Raw genomic sequence first — 16,666 nt, 5'->3', positions numbered from 1 at the left:
TCAGTGAGTGTTTGTTTGTTCGAAGCTAACGTTAGCATTAGCCGCTTCATTTGTTTTGCATTGACTTGTTAGCCGCGAGCTATTGTAATGCTACCGCTAGCTAGCCTAGCCGGACTATTGATGGGCTTTTAAGCTTCGTTTCTCAAATAATGCAAACTTAAATGAAGTGTCCATAACTCCAATAATGTCCTGTTACTCTTTCAATGTACATACAACTTGACAGAACCTTTGTTGTTGGTCCTATATTATGTGCATTAGAGTACTGTTTTAAGATAAGATAAAACTTTATTAATCCCGAAGGAAGTTCTTGTGCCAGAGGTATCAAGTTACATTAAATGCAGTTAAGTACAGAGTATCAGAGTATAGTGTCACTATAATCCAATCAGAGTACAGTACACAGTATGAACAATACATGATACATGGATACAAATCTGGAGATATAAGGTGCTAAGTAAACAGAAATATAGACCTCGTAGTCTCAGTCTACCGCTGAATGTGCTCCTGTAGGACAGCAGTATGTCCTGCAGGGGGTGAGACGTGTTGTTATGAATACTGAGGAGTTTCCTCAGCATCCTCCTCTCCGTCCCCTCACCACAGACTCAGACTGTTAAACTGCAAAAATCAAAGACATGATTCTAACAGTGTTGCCTCCTCCAAGTAGGTGTGTGCTCTGTGCAGCAGGTAGATGATGGCGTCCTCCACTCCAATACCAGGCGGGTAAGCAAACTGCAGGGGGTCCAGCGATGGTTCCAAACAGACCAGGTGTTTCAGGACCAGCCTCTCCAGAGACTTCATACATGTGGAGTCAGAGCAACTGGTCTGTAGTCGCTGTGTGTGCTCGGATGTTTGGTCTTTGGAACAGGAATGCCTGGTGTAAAATAATATGGTTCAATATTACAGAACATGTACATTATATCAATATACACTGATGCACACTGACAGTTTGTTAATGTATATTGATTAATGTTGTATGTGGTCTATTTTGACATTATATTTATTGATGTACATTGATGGATGTTACATTGATATTGAATTGGGAAATGTATTTAATGCAGCTAGTAATAATCATGTTATCTGTGTGCACCCTAACTGAAACCCTGGCCCTGTGTCTCAGCCGCCGTTTGAGTGCGTCCACAGGGACAGTGTGAATCGTGCCTTCCCTGTCTTCCAGTCTACTGATGATTCGCCTGTGCCATGCTAGGTTGTTCCCGCCCCTCCATACTGTCAATAAACGGCGAGCTGAGCCAAAACAGAAGTGGATTTTGTCTTCATATAAAAAATACTAGGCTATCTAATAATAATAAAATAATAGGCTGTCAGCTGACAGTTTTCCATTTGCTTTCATTGGAATTTGTTTTGAAAGAATAAACATTAAAGTTACATAATAAACTCAATGTTGTTTTGCAGTGAGTATGACAGGACAGCCAGCCCTGTAAACCAGAGCGGTGGAGTACAACATCCACGGGGAAAAGAACCACGGGAGCTGAAGCAGCTTCCACACGTGGGTGTAGTACTCACACATGTTATTCACATTTTGACTGATAATCAATTCATATCATTTGATACTGCTGTGAGTGTGATGGTGCATCTGTTTGCCATCATGTCCTCCAGAAGATGTGTTGATGGAAGACAGTGGACCCAGTAGAAGTTTTGAGAAAGCCCAGAGAAGAAGGGCGGCATGGATCCGTGGGGGTTCCAGCATGTACAGAAAGCCTCAGGCACAGCTTCATAAAAGGCATATGGATATCCAAGAACAGCTGAGGACAATCCGGCAAGTAACCGGTTCAGAGTCTGTCGAGGGTTCATTTCATGTCCGACTGAGGATAGAGTTACTAATTATTTTCATTTCACACTGACAGTCATTGCACCTTTTCTGTTCTTCTATCATTTCAGCCAGCAGAAGGAGGAAGACGACACAGATAACATGGTAAAAACACATTCACCAAGTCGATGCTGAAAGAGTTTCTATATGCAGGAGCCTATATATCTTAGGCCATCAGGCTGATCAGTTCCTGTGTATCTATATCATAAGCCCTCTGTGCCTTTGCCCATAATTAATGGAGAAGCACGATATAGCAGCCTATTGACTGTTGTGTTGTGTTGGTCTCAGTGGTTGTAGTTGTGTACAGATGTCTTCACCTTTTACATTCAACAAAGTAACTCTGGTGTACATTAGTTTTGTAGTAATGACCTGGGTTTAAATTGAGCGCTAAACAAGACGATGTGCCTGTGTAGAGCAGGCACAGTGTGCAAAGGAGGTCAGTCTTATAAAATGTATACTGCCACTAACAATGATGCAAAATGCTCTTCCGACAGAGGCTGAACTTCTACATCCAAAGAGGGATGGACCTCGTAAATGTGGCTCCCCTGCAGGACACATGGCTGGAAACCATTAGAGGAAGGATTCCCTGCCACCTGCAGAGCTTCAGGACAACAATGGAGCTGCTGGTGGATGAGATTAAGGATGACTATTTGACCAGCATCAAGACAATAATCTGTATTTATTCACTTACCCTCAAAAGCACGAGTCTTAAATAGATGCAAACATGCATCCTACGAATCAGTTTGTGCTTCCTGTGTTTATGATTGCAGTGAAGGATTCATTTGAAGGTTTAAAGGAAAGTGACGAGGAGGAAGCAAAAGATCTGCCCCCTCACAGACTTGAGTAAGTCAGGGGGATGTGATCAGAGGACACATACATAGTAAACACTGCTTCCAATGCCTCTAATGACTGAGCCATACATGGATAACTTGTTGTCTTGGTACAAGCAAACTCGTAATAAGCTGCAATGGGAAAACGTTCGAATCATTAATTGACTGTTGTGCATTAGCTTTGTTATGCTTTCATTTTAGGGTGGAAATACTGCCAAAACCATGGAACCAATGGTTTGTCCGTGCACGAAAGAGGATGCATAACAAGCTGTATTCTATCAACCCTACCATGTTGCAGGTGATGCACATTTGGGATGTCTCTTACAAGTGAGTATGCTCTAACACATTTTTTTACTTCATTTTATGTGATTTGGTTCTTATAAATGTAGGAGTTTGATCTTATCTTATCTTGATTATAAGCTGTATTCACAGTTACTCAGTGCATTGTGATACTCCTGTGCTATTCTCACATTTTAACATTACTGTGGTGTAGACCTATATCCCCATTGATTTTGACCCTCTGCTTCCTACTTGCAGAACTCTCCGTCTGGTAGATGTAGAGGAGTTCCGCTGCAGAGAGGAGTCCATTGAGCTCTCTGTGTTTCAGCAGATAGTCAACCGGCAGGTTGACCATGCTAGAGGTGTCCTCCTGAAAAAGTAAGTTGACATCATGACATCACAGCAGCAGAGCTTGCCTCGGTCTCAAAGTTAATAGCTATGTGTTTATATGAGATATTGTATGAATTTGGAAATGGTTGCTATTTAAAAATAGCTTCTTAAATTGAATCTCAGGATAATAAAACAGGAACAAACTGAACTGTTCTCCTCCACATGTGATTCAGCGTTAAAGACATATATGCAGCATGACTTATGTTAACATTTCATGCTGTTGACCTAGTGCGTTGGTTTAGGTTTGAAACGTTTCTATCTTTTAAAAACGGTCACTTGCATTAAAAGCTGCTGCATTATGGGAATTGGGACTTAATGTTCTTGTCATGATCACTGTTTTATTTTGTCTGCTTCCTTTGTTTGAGTTTATTTAAAAAGGACTGTTTCTGTTTTTGATTTTTAATTAGTCATGGCTTTATTCCTCCTGTGCCTCTGCTTCCTGTTTGATTTTGAATGCTGGTTTTCCTTTTGTGTCTGTGTGTGTTTTACGTCCTCTTGTGTTTCTTTCCTTGTTGCCTTGCACTGACTGTTTTCGCCTGTGTTTTCTCCTCGTTGTCAGTTTGTCGTGTTGTGCTGCTGTTTGATCCTGCATTACAGTGTCACTTTCTCTGTTCATGGTTGGTTGGTTAGTGTTAGTTCAGTTTTTGCCTTTGGATTTTTGGGGATTTGTTTCAGCTTGCCTTTTGTAATAAACCTTTGCAAAGGCAAACAACGCATTGGTTCTTAGCAGCACCAAGGACTTGTTTTGAAAGAAGGTCAGGAGACACTAATACAACACGTCTGTTTTCAGACATTGCAAACTATCTTTCTTCAGTTAAGCTCTTTACCACCTGTCCAGCTCTACTCCTTGCCTTTTGTTCATTTGGTGGTATCTTAGCCTTTGTTGCCTGCCCGTCAAACTGAACTCAAACCCTAACAGTTTTTTCAGCAATAACACAGAGCTGAGATAGCTCTGCTTCATGTTAAAGAGGAGAGAGCAATGGTCAGTTTATGGGTGTGTTCTGACATCTGTTAGCTAATATGCTCTGAATGTGGTTTTATTTCCAGCTGGCTTCTCGATGTACAAAACATTTACTTCCGAGTTCACTAGTGCCTTCCCAAAGCAATCCGGCGGACCTACTATCTTTCTTCAACTGTGCAGCAACTCTTATGACTTCCCAACTGCAGAGCCTTGCAATAGACTCAATGCAGGACTACACATGTCTGATTTCCCAAGAACCGGTAAGCTTCAATATTATAACAGTTTAGCAATGCAATGAGCTGAGCTGAAAAGATCATTTCATAAAGTCCTGTGCTGCACTTGTTTTTGTTTGGTTTGCTCTCCACCATCTTAGCGCTCAGTCCATGCAAGTGAGCACCCAGGCTTTGTTCTCCATTTGGTCCTTGAGGACAGGGAGGTCAAGTTTAAACCTGACTTCAAAATATACAAGGAGGCCTTCCTTAATGTCTATGAGCTCATGCTGAGGTCTGTCAGCATGGTACCTCGTGTGGAAACCAAATTGTACCCTGAGTGGGTAAGAAGACAAGGATAATATAATAATATTGCAGTAATGTTAAGAGTAAGTTCATAAGTTCATAATCATTGTTTTGTTGTGGTAGGTAACCCATGTAGGTAGAAGCTGATGTTGGCAACTATGGGCGCACTCTATATAACCTGGAAAAGGGCTTCAGTGACATGCCCCTTGTGATGAACATAGTGACCACCATAAAGGCTAAGGTGGATGATTTCAGGGAGCACATTCCTATGGTGCAGGTCAGAAAATGAACAACATTTATTACTAACAGAAGTCAGAATTGCTTCAACTACAAGTCTGTTGTATCATTGCATAGGTACTCTGCAACCCAGGCCTGCGTGAACGCCATTGGAATGCCATGTCAGACTTGGCTGGCATCTCCCTGCAGCCATCTGAAGACCAGGCCTGTGTGTCTTACTTCCTGTCCATGCGCCTGGAACAGCACCTGGACAGCTTCAACGGCATCAGTGAGGCAGCCAGCAAGGAGTACTCCCTGGAGAAGGCCATGGAGAAAATGGCCACAGAGTGGAACGACATGGAGTTCAGCCTCTTGGCCTACAGAGAGACGGGCACCTCCATCCTGTCATCTGTGGATGAGGTCCAGATGCTTCTGGATGATCACATTGTTAAGACACAAACCATGAGGGGTTCACCATTCATTAAGCCCTTTGAGGAGGATATACAGTAAGAGAGCGGAGCAGTTGCTTTAGATTGACTGTGTTGAATAGCAGTCCATTGGCTATCAAGTACACACATATTTATCTTGGGTGACAGATTTTATTACGTGAGAATCCATCGTTTCAAGCCATAAGCTATGCACCCATGGCTGAAACAGTGGTTCAGACCAATCAGCATTAACCTGTTTCTGTAATAATCTGAGTATGTAAATTACAACACCCACAACAAAGCTAGCAGACCTCAGAGGTGCTTGAACCTTTTCATAATCGGATGAAAGGTAAAAAGATGTCAATGTGCTAATTGCATAAATCTAAATTATTTGTGTAGAATTAAGAAACAACTTACATAGTTCTCATGTACCGGATACCTCTGCTCTGCTTAAATACTGAGTCAGTTTCATAAGTGTAGTCAAGAAACTCATTACTACACTGAGTTAGCCAAATGAAAATCATTGGTGAGATTGTTGGAGCATTGATTGGCAGGCATAGTTTCATCATGGATTCCCTGTAGCTTTTGTACTGTATCATGATAAAATAGATCAAATGCCAGAGGAAGAAGACTTTGATTATAATGAATGTAATGTTGCATGAAGACTTTATGATGCAATTATAGAGCTTTGTGGGGTAGAGAGGTTGTTACCACAGTGAGGGTATAGTCAATATCCTTTACAATGACCAATCCCAACCACTTGCTCCTGTTTGTAACTCTAGGCTGTAAACTAGTTGAAATTAAGCTGTAACATAATATAAGCACACAGAATTGATCATCATATTTCTCTACACTCTAGGGAATGGGAGGGTAAAATCCTGGATGAATGGCTAAAGGTGCAGTCCACCTGGCTTTACCTGGAGCCTATATTCAGCTCCCCAGACATCATGAAACAGATGGCTGAGGAGGGACGTCGCTTTGCAGCTGTTGATAAAACATGGAGAGAAACCATGAAACAAGTTTCTCTGGTTAGTTCGTTCATTTTTCACTTCATTTAGAGTTGAGTAACAGAGCACATCCATTTAGTGAACTCTCTGTGAAAGGACATGAGCTTCTTCAGTACTTTGATTCTCCAGCGGGGAATTTAATAATTAGAATATCAATATTACAGGACCACAAGTATATAGACCATGTGTACAATGTTAAGCCAAAAAAAGGCCTGACATGATTTATCAAGCAGAATGCTCCACAGTATATAGGGTCGTCTACTATAATCATATCAAGTTCAGTGCACAGCTCTGAAGCATGCGGCTGCATCAACATGGCCAGGTGGGCTGATACACACATAAACATAGCAGTGGGTGAGTGTGAAATACAGGACGGTCTCAGGCAGACACAGTACATGCAAAAAGCAGAATAAGGAAGAAGGACAGATAGAAGAGTGAATCAGCTGGAAAGGATAGGGAGCAAGGCAAAAACAACAGAACGAGAATAGACAGTGAGTGTAGCACCAGCATCGGCAAAGAGTTTCCAAAGGGTAATTGGCTGAAATGAGACACATCAATTTCAGGCAGTGTCCTCCAGGAAGCCCAGCCTGACTGCACCATCAAATAGAACTAGAAAAGCATTTCCTGAAGAAAATGCAAGTTTGATAGCTGCAGCTGAAGCATTGCTCTGAACGCTGATGTGAAGGAGAATCAGCAATCTGAATTTAAGAATTGAAAAAGATGAAGCTCTTATTTTTTAAAAGTAGTCTAAGTTGGAGACACAGGTGACTGTTATGGCCTCTCTACACTGTGCGATTTTTAGCGATCTTATAAGACCATTGGATGACACACTACATTGTTTTTGGCATTGTGACTTGATCCAAAAGATGTTTCACTCCACAATCACTGTGTAGTTTGTTCTTTTCATTTCTTTGTTACTCCAAATAAATGTGACCTGTCTTCATTTCATACCTGCTAACATATTCATGATGATTACCTGTCAGTTCAGAGGATATTGAAGTAGTGAACAGATGAGGTGTCATCTCAATTGGATAGGTTTAGATTATTGTACTGTGTGGAACATAAAGTATCTACTAAAAAATCTACTCTGTATTTTGATGTTCTGTGATCAGTGCTTCAAAGCAATGTTCTCTTCTGTCTGTATAGGACAAGCAGGTATTGGCAGTAATAGCCATTGACAACATGCGGGAAAGGCTAAAAAAGTCAAACAAGTTGCTGGAAATGATCCTCAAAGGTCTTAACAACTACCTGGAGATGAAACGTCTCTATTTCCCACGGTTCTTCTTCCTCTCAAATGAGGAGCTGCTGGAAATCCTCTCAGAGGTGGAGACCATGTTTACCTTTGAGCACTTCTTATGAACCTATCAGCTGTATAATCACTCAGAATTTAGCTTCCCATGGTGTGATCAGTATTAATAAATCTGGGTTTTTGTCAGTTGCTGCTTCAAGCTATGTGCTGCCATGTTTCTTGTCTCTTAGAGTCCTGACAGAAAATGGCTCATCTTTGATGGCCCAGTGGACGCTGTGTGGATCGAGAACATGAACACGGTGCTTGATGACAGCAAGAAGCTGTGTCTGATGAGCGGCGAGATCATTCAGATGTCACCCCAAATGAGCCTCATCTTTGAGCCGAGGGACCTGGAGGTGGCATCACCAGCCACGGTGAGAGGCACTTTTATTTAACAGTGTTGGTATTCTTCCTAATCAACTGGCACAAGTGGCTAAGCTGTCTAATGAATTGTCAGTTGCCAAAACAAAAGACCTTTCCATTCGTGTCTTTTCCTTCCCTATGGCTCTTTGTTGTGAGGCAGGAATAAAGCGTTTTGCTTGCAGTACCTAGCTGCCTTAGGAGAACACCTTTGCACATCCCTCGCTGTACTTTCTTAATACAGACACTTCTATTTTTGATTCTTTATAGCCTGGCATCTGTCGCTTTCATCATGCCGAATGCAGAGGCATTGAAATTGTTGTGATCACAATGAACCCTTCTCACTTTGTGCATAGTGCTTGTTGATCTCTCTTCTCTTTCTGTCTATAAAGATTGATTTATATTATTTTGTACTTTCCTAAATTCTTTTCTCTGTTTCAACTTTCTGTGTCTCTCTTACTTATCTCTGCTCATAGTTTGCCTGTACTTCTTCTTGAAGCTAATCGTACTACAGGATTGCAATAACGGCTGCAGATAATCATTACAATATACTCTGCATGTCCGCCTCTAGGTCCTAGCACTTCATCCAATAGTTTTTAATAATGTGAATATTCCTTTGCTCGTACAGGGTACAAGTTGTATGTTCTCAGTTGTGATATATGTGCTTTGTTGCAGGTGTCTCGCTGCGGTATGATCTACATGGAGCCCCATATGCTTGGCTGGCGGCCTCTAATGCTGTCCTGGCTCAATACTCTGCCAACTACAGTCAATGCCACTCACAAAGACCTCATCATCGCCCTCTTTGACCGCATCCTGCCACCATGCCTGGAGTTCATACGAAAAGCCGCCAAGGTGCTGAGCTGATTGAACCTTCCTAACCCAGTTCAGATTTTACAGCTGGTTGCTATTTAATAATGTACCTAAATAAGTATTTTGAATCTTGATGGGTTCATATCTAATGTTAGACCTCTCTGGTTTTAGTTTTACCCTTCAGTTACACACACATACAGCTTACCTTGATCTGAGTTGTCTCTTTTTGATTGATTTCAGGAACTGTCTCCAACCTCTGACACCAATCTAGTAAGGTCCCTGATGAACCTGATGGACTGCATGATGGATGAGTTTCACCATTAGGCAAAGCTGAAGAATATGAAAGAGCAAGACATCTGCTCCTGGTTGGAGGTTTGTGCACGATTACTGTTAACAAGATCAGATTGTGAAAGGGTTAAGCGTATCGCTTGTTAAACAATTTGGTCACTGTCCTCACTTCTGTAACTGTGATGCCTACGAGGCCTGATTTAACAGACAGAGTAGAATATGTCCATTCAAACACATGGGGCTCAAAGTTTTGAATTTAAAGGAACAGCTGTGTGATATTCACATCAAATACAAAAGGGAATAGACATGATATCACCTCTCAAAGAACGCATTTTATCATGCAACTTCAAAACTTGATGCAAGCAACTGACCTTCAATGTTGGAGCAGACAGTCTATTCAAGCTAAAAGTCAAACGGTGAGATAATCCTGCCTGTCACACACTGATAAGTGGAGGAGACCTACAGTAGTAGGACACTTGACACCAGTTTTAGTGAGTTATAGCTGTGAAACTAAAAATTAAATTGAATGTGAATCGTAAAAAAAGATTGAAATTGTTGTAATACTAAGTGTGGTGTCATTTAATCCCCCCCCCCCCCCAAGATATACAGATATAATAAACTAAAACAACGCACATTTATTTTCAACTTTAGGGTTACTTTTCATTAGGTCTGCTTGATTAGAGGTAGGGTAGGAGATTTTGAAAACTCAGTGAGAGTCAGCCAGATTTGGAAAGTAAACACACGCCCCTTTCTCTCGAGCTCACCCCGAAGCCACGCCTCCCAACCAGTCTGTGACTTCAGCCATCATGCACGTACCTCTCTGATGTACGCAGAGCAGCAAGAGAGTGACAACCAGCCAATACTCCGCGCAGGGGCGCCTCGCAGGATTGGCTGATGTTCATTTTAAAGCAAAGCTGCCGAACTAATCAGTTGCTATCGGATTGTAAAGAGAAGTTACACTAATTTAACAAAAAGTGCATCAGAAGGAAATCTCCTACCCGACCTTTAAAGGCCCACACATAACAAAAGAGGTTTCAGCAGATGAGCTGATGCTGCTGCTCCCCTGCATGGCTTCCAATTGATTTTGTGCCTCTGAATCCTGTCTTTTATGGCACTGCTATTATCCCCCTGTGGCAACCTGCACTGATCAATGCCTTTCAGCCCTCACTCCTGTGTTTCTCATTATCAAAGTGTTTGTAACAGCAGCAGCTATCATGAGGCTGATAAGATAAGATCACGAGCGGAACATTCAGCCTGCAGAGGAGCTGCCTTGGATTGAGTCTCCGCGGTTCTCATGGTGTGTTCAAGGACCGCCTCCTATGGCGCCAAATCGGGGTCATAAGTTTTGTTCACCTGAAAAAATAAAATTCATTCAAACACTAAAATTTGAAACTGAACATTTATGTTTTGATTTTTTTCAGTTCAAAATTCTTTTTGAATCAACTTTGAAATTCTTTTGAATAAATAGTTTATTTTCAGGTTTCATTTCAATAATTATTTTCATATTTACCAACAACAAGAGTATCCAGTTCGTTTGATTACCGATTAACAGACACTCAGAAAAACTGGTAAATGGAATAAAACCTGCATAAAACGCAGAAAGCTGCCGACCAGAGCCTGTTAGCATCACGTTAGCATCTCGTTAGCAAACGTAGCCTGGTGAAAGCTGACAGCGTCTTCTCCTACTGGCAAAACATTCAGCTCAACAAGTAACTGAACGCTGAGTAAACTGGCTACGCAGTGATGAAACATACTAATAATAAAAAACTCATACGTGATCAGCCTACCTGTCTGGAAGTACTGTGGCCACCGCAGCGTAGCATGTAGCCGCTTCTGCTCGGCCAGTCGTCGCCAGGTGAAGTCGTACCGATAACCACTCTTGTCTCACATCTTTCTGCATCAAGACATTTTCTGGTTGTGGCTTTTCCGACTCACTGGTGTTGTGACCTAATCTGGTCACCCCGGATTCCCAGACTCCGTCCCCGAAGCACAGAACATTGAATGAAAACCAGTACTGATCAGTTTCAGTTTCGCCTTTATAAAGGGAGAATGCACAGCTCAATACAGACCCCTCGATCTGCTCCTGCAGCTGACCATTTGCATTCTGTCCGTCCCATGCGTTAGGCTCGTTTTATATTAATCTTACAACAAGGTGTGGTTACATTTACATAGAAAGGCATAAAAGGTAATGTTTTTCAGTGAAACATGCATATTCAATAATCACAAGGTGGAAGGCGTATACGAAACTAAAAGACATTGAAGTTCTCCCACTCACATCTCTGATGTGAGGGTGTGTGTGTATTTCACAGATCCTCCTGTTACGGCCTTGAGTATATCTTGTCTCTTTGGTTACATCTCTGGGTCAACTAGGGGTTTGCAGTTCGAATATCTAAACAATCATTAAACATCAGAATGCTTTATGACCTCAGCCAGAGGTCTGGATCTATGCACAACCATACACTTTTACCATATATGCAGACAGACATATATTTTGACCAAGTTTGACCATATATTTCCACAATTCCCCCTTTTGGACTCTACTAAGAGTCCAACACAAAATAAGCAAAAGAAACAAACGGTCACATCAGCAAATAGAAAACACTGTGTGTAATCAAACAAAACTATGGGTAAAAGTGACATCTATATATAACAACACTGTGAGTAAATCCAAACACCTGGTGTGTGCGTATGTGTCAAAACCATAATGAAGGTGCAAAAAAGAAAACTCTGTGAAGAATGTAGTGTATTAAAAAACATATCATGTGAGTACATAAAACGAAACGTGATGGCAACGTTTAAATCCCTGCATTGAAAATCAGATCGTCCTCCAAGTCCTCTGCCAACAATGGGATAATATAAGAATAATATAAGTAACAAGTAGAACGTATAAAGATTAATATAAAAATGAATATGTAGTATTACACCTCTGTCCAGGGAACTCGCAGTGTAACCAATAGATCAAAAAAAATTATGAACAACCCTAATATGGTTATCCTAACAAGAAACAAATACATGTTATACATCATAGTATGTGGGGGTATTTTAATCGGTCGGTCTTTCACCGTTCCCGCCCCCAGATACTCCTAACAGCTCAAATATAATGAAATTCCTAGTAGAATGTACAAAATTGTGTTTTCAGTTCATGTGTGTGTTCCTGTCCGTCTGCCTCGTCCATCCAGCCCCGCTGTTCTCTGGTCCTCTCGTCCTCTCGTCAGGATGTTCTTCTTTCTTCGGATCCCTGGGGTTAGACTACCCATCCTTGATCTCTGTCAGGGGATTATTCTGCCCCTTTTGTGACAGGATCTGTGTCTGAATCAGCCGATTCAGACTTCTGTGCCCTCAGATCAGTTTGGACGTCCTGTAGAGAGCGTTGAGGCTCCTCTGCGCCTGCGCACTGGCTCCAGTGATACCAGGTGTCCCCCTTTCCTCTCAGCCGAACCGCGTGAGAGGTGCGTTCCGTCACTTGGTAGGGACCGGTCCACCTTGGTTCCGACCACTTCCTTTTATCACCTTCAGGAGGACCCACTCGGCTGTGTGTGGCTCCTTCTGGACTCACCATCTCTCCTTTCTCCTGTAATACAAATTCTAACACCAAAGCTTCAAATTCATTATTATGGTTTATATTAATACCATACTGCATGCTTCTTCAGTCTCAGCCGGCCAGCTGGTCCAGGAAACTGTCGACCTGTAAGAAGCTCATAGGGTGTGATTATATGGCGTTATTACCAGAACATCAATACAATAGATAATACTTGAACCCATATAAATTTGGTCTGTGCACAGATTTTAGCCAATTTTTGTTTTAGGTTTGATTCATCCTTTCCACCTTTCCTTGAGATGTGAATGATAAACAGTACCAAAAGCATGCTTCTTTTTTTTTTTTTTTTCAACCATGTCTAGGATGTAGTGTTAATCAGAAATTTAATGACAGTTTGTCACGACACCCACATGGCCTACCCCATGCGCTTCCTCCATGGCAGTTGTCTCAGTCCAGGTGGCAGTATGGGGCGTCCGTCAGGCCCTCTCCATACTCCTCCTGTGTCAGTCGCCCCTCTAGCTTTCCACAGTGTTTTTTCCTGTGGAGAGGCTTTGTTTTGCAATTCCATCAAATCAGTCCAATCAACAGGGGGAGGCAAGTCTGTTTCTGAACACATAAAAACATTCGCTCAACATAGCCTGCTGCCTGTTTTGCTGCCTGATCTGCTGCATTGTTTCCTCTTGTGACCCTGTCAGTTCCTGCTCCATGACCTTTGCACTTAATCACAGCCACTTTGCTAGGCAACAACAGAGCTTCAGCAAGCTCTCTCATTTCAGCCTCATGCCGTATAGGTTTGTTAGTTGCAGTGAGAAAACCTGCTCTCAGCCATTGCCCTAATTCCACATGCACTGCTCCTGCCGCATATGCTGAGTCAGTAAAAACATTGATGTCCTGTCCTCGACCTATCTTTAGTGCCTCAATCACTGCCCTCACCTCGGCTCTCTGCGCTGACTGCTGTCCCTCTAATCTTTCTGCTTTCAGTGTTCTCATTTCTTCCCCTGTGTCTTCAACAACCGCGTATGCTGCTCTGAGTCCTTCTGTGTCATGTCTAAAACAGCACCCATCTGTGAACAGATTTCTGGCCTCTGTTAGTGGTGTGGCCTGTAAATCCATTCTGACTTTTTCTTCTCTGGTTACCCTCTCTACACATGTGTGTGGCTCTCCAGCTCCTATCTGCTCTGCCATGTTGATGCCATCATGTGTGAAGGTGATGTTTGGTGCTTCTAAAATCTTGCTCAACCTCCTCTGTCTCAATGAGGTGAGTGTGAATGTCTCTGAGTTCACGTATGCCACTACACTATGTGTTGTCAGTACATACAGCTGGTGTCCCATGACCATGTGTGCGGTTTTTTGAATTAGCTTAGCTATTCCTGCTGCGTGTTGTGTGCACTGAGGGTGTCTTTTCTCCATGTTGTCCAGGGGGCACTGATGTACATCAGTATTAGTCTTTCTCCCCCTTTTCTCTGGAACAGGATGCCATTGATGCAGGCATCCGTTCCAGAGACATCCAAATAGAAAGGTAAAGTGTAGTCAGGTGAGGCTAGTTCTGCTGCAGTGGCCAAAGATTGTTTAAGAGCAATGAATGCTTGTTCCGCGGCCTGCGTCCAATTTAGGCGAGCTGACACATTACGCATGCCATGTTCTTTGACAAGGTCTCTGAGAGGTTGTGTGAGGCCAGTGTAGTTAGCAACAAAGTTTCTACTGTAGCCAGTCAGACCGAGAAATGAGAGCATGTCCTTCACTTTATCAGGACGCGGATGATGCAAAATGGTAGATTTGTGAAGGCGATATGCTGACCCCCTTTTGTGAAACATGCGTCCTAAGAAAGCAACTTGTTTCCTGACTAATTGGAGTTTAGATTTGCTGACCTTAAAACCAGCTGTGGCCAGATGTTGCAAAACAGCCTGCGTGGCATCCAGGCAGATTGCTGCCGTTGGAGCTGCGATAAGAAGGTCATCAACGTACTGAATGAGTGGTGTTTTCTGGGAGGGTGCAGTGACTGAGTATCTGTTTCAAAACCTGATTAAAAATACCGGGGGAGAGCGCAAAACCTTGAGGTAGCCTGGTGTAGCGATACTGTGTTCCCTGATATGTGAATGAGAAAATGTCTCTGCATTCAGGTGCCAGAGGGAGACAAAAGAAAGCATTAGCTAAATCTATGCAGGTGAACCAGCTCTGTGAAGGATCCAGTTGGGCCAATGCCACGTATGGATTCGGAACTGGTACCGTGGGGGTTGACAGTACAGCGTTAATGTCCCTCAGATCATGTGCCATGCGATATTTACCTGTCCCTTTCTTTTCTACAGGTAGGATGGGAGTATTCCAGTCTGAGTGAGAGAGTTCCAGCACGCCATTTTCAAAAAGTCCATGAATAGTATCTGCAATGCCAGCTCCGGCTGCTGGCTTGTGTGGATACTGTGGTATCCACAAAGGGCCTGGTGTGTTAATCTGAAACGTCACAGGTTCACAGTCCACCAGACCCACATCAGTGGGGCCGTCTGCCCATAAATGTGGTGGCAAGCTGTCAATCACAGCCTGTGCCAGAGGATGATCAGTTTTCTCTCTACCATGATGTCTAGCAAGCAGTTCATGTGCCAGAGTGACAGTGTTCATAGTTGAAACAGTTATTTTGTATGCTTTAGCAGATGGAGAATACATGATTTGAGGTAAAGGTGTGGGTTGCCAGTCTGATTGCCCCATGGCACGTTTAACCATGCCACCTAGTTCTTTGGCCTGGTGGTTTGGATGTACGCTAATGAGACGTGGGGATGCCCTTCGTCACTCATCATGTACCAAGACATTTGTTCTGGAGTGAGGTCCACACCGGCTGCCACGCCCTCAGGTGCCACAAAAATGTCTCGGACTGTAATAGACCAGTCCTGTCCCTCTAGGGAGTGCGCAAACTTCTCATGGTACCAATCAGTTTGCTGCCTGTCATAAAATAGAGTCACATGAGGGGGGTCAGGGGGAGAAACATATGGTTCGACCTGCGCTATCCAGGGCTTCCACCGCAGGTAGGCAGAAAGGATTCCTGGGTTCTGGGGAGTTTCAGGATGTAACATGCCCCAGTAGATGTCAGCACATGGGTCAGTCACAGGTCTCATCAGATATTGTCCGCCTGTGTCTGCAACATTACAGTGGAACATGGTGCCGTCCGGCAGTGTCACTGTCAGCCCGTCTGGGCCGCACAAAATAGATGCTCCAAACTTAATCAGCAAGTCTCTCCCCAGTATATTCAGAGGCAGAAGAGGTGAGTGTACAAAACAGTGTGAAACAGTCTGATGTCCCAACTGAGCAGTCATGGGAGTGGTTATAGGCAGAGTCTGTTTATCCCCAGAGAAGCCCATCACAGTGATAGAGTTGTTGGACAATTCCATAGAAGATGATTGAAACAGTGTAGAACAGGTGGCGCCAGTATCCACCAGAAAAGGCAGTGTCTCATCCTCTACTTGCATAGATAACATCGGGTCTGCCGTGCCGATGTAATCTGAGCTGCTCTGTGGGTGTGTCAGTGTTGTGAGAAGTCACAATCCCACTGTTCCCAGCCGGAAACAGGAAACTGTCCAGTGAATGGAGGTCCTGGGGGGCGGGAGGAAGCCCTCCGTGGACCAGACGCTGCACGTCCTCGGGCATACTGTCCCTGTCTGTGTGGACAGTCTTGGCCCAGTGTCCCAACTCCTCACAGTAATAGCAGCGGTCACGACTTGGGTCTCCCCTCGCTGTCCCCTAAGTGTTCCACCCCTTCCGCGCCTGTCTCTCCATCTGCCCCTCCCTGATCCGTACCCCCTGTAGGACCCCGTAGGCTGCTGATAATCAGGAGAATAAGGTGATGGAGGCACCCAAGGTGTGACAGGAGGTGCGTCAGAGCTTTCAGTGACAACCATGACTTTATTATTTTTATCTTTCTTTTTGTCATTGGCCTTCTGTCTGGCCT

General features: G+C 43.3%; 1 protein-coding gene, 1 long non-coding RNA gene and 1 pseudogene across 2 annotated transcripts; all 3 read left to right on the top strand.

Annotated features, from left to right (window-relative positions):
• The first annotated feature begins 1,492 nt into the window (after positions 1–1,492).
• LOC114429871 (dynein heavy chain 7, axonemal-like) lies at positions 1,493–2,538 on the top strand. Its single transcript, XM_028398483.1, has 4 exons — positions 1,493–1,501; positions 1,612–1,771; positions 1,894–1,927; positions 2,317–2,538. The coding sequence occupies exons 2-4, from the start codon at positions 1,623–1,625 to the stop codon at positions 2,536–2,538; spliced, it is 405 nt and encodes a 134-aa protein (XP_028254284.1). The 5' UTR covers positions 1,493–1,501; positions 1,612–1,622.
• Positions 2,539–2,603: 65 nt separating this feature from the next.
• On the top strand, positions 2,604–3,310 carry LOC114429744 (uncharacterized). Its single transcript, XR_003669908.1, has 3 exons — positions 2,604–2,665; positions 2,854–2,979; positions 3,190–3,310. It is a non-coding gene; the product is annotated as an uncharacterized LOC114429744 (long non-coding RNA).
• Positions 3,311–4,796: 1,486 nt separating this feature from the next.
• Positions 4,797–5,523, top strand: LOC114429870 (dynein heavy chain 7, axonemal pseudogene; annotated as a pseudogene).
• The last annotated feature ends 11,143 nt before the right edge of the window (positions 5,524–16,666 follow it).

This window comes from Parambassis ranga, unplaced genomic scaffold (genome assembly GCF_900634625.1).
Source record: "Parambassis ranga unplaced genomic scaffold, fParRan2.1 scaffold_21_arrow_ctg1, whole genome shotgun sequence".
NCBI lineage: Eukaryota > Metazoa > Chordata > Actinopteri > Ambassidae > Parambassis > Parambassis ranga.
This window is presented reverse-complemented; position numbering and strand designations above follow the sequence as displayed.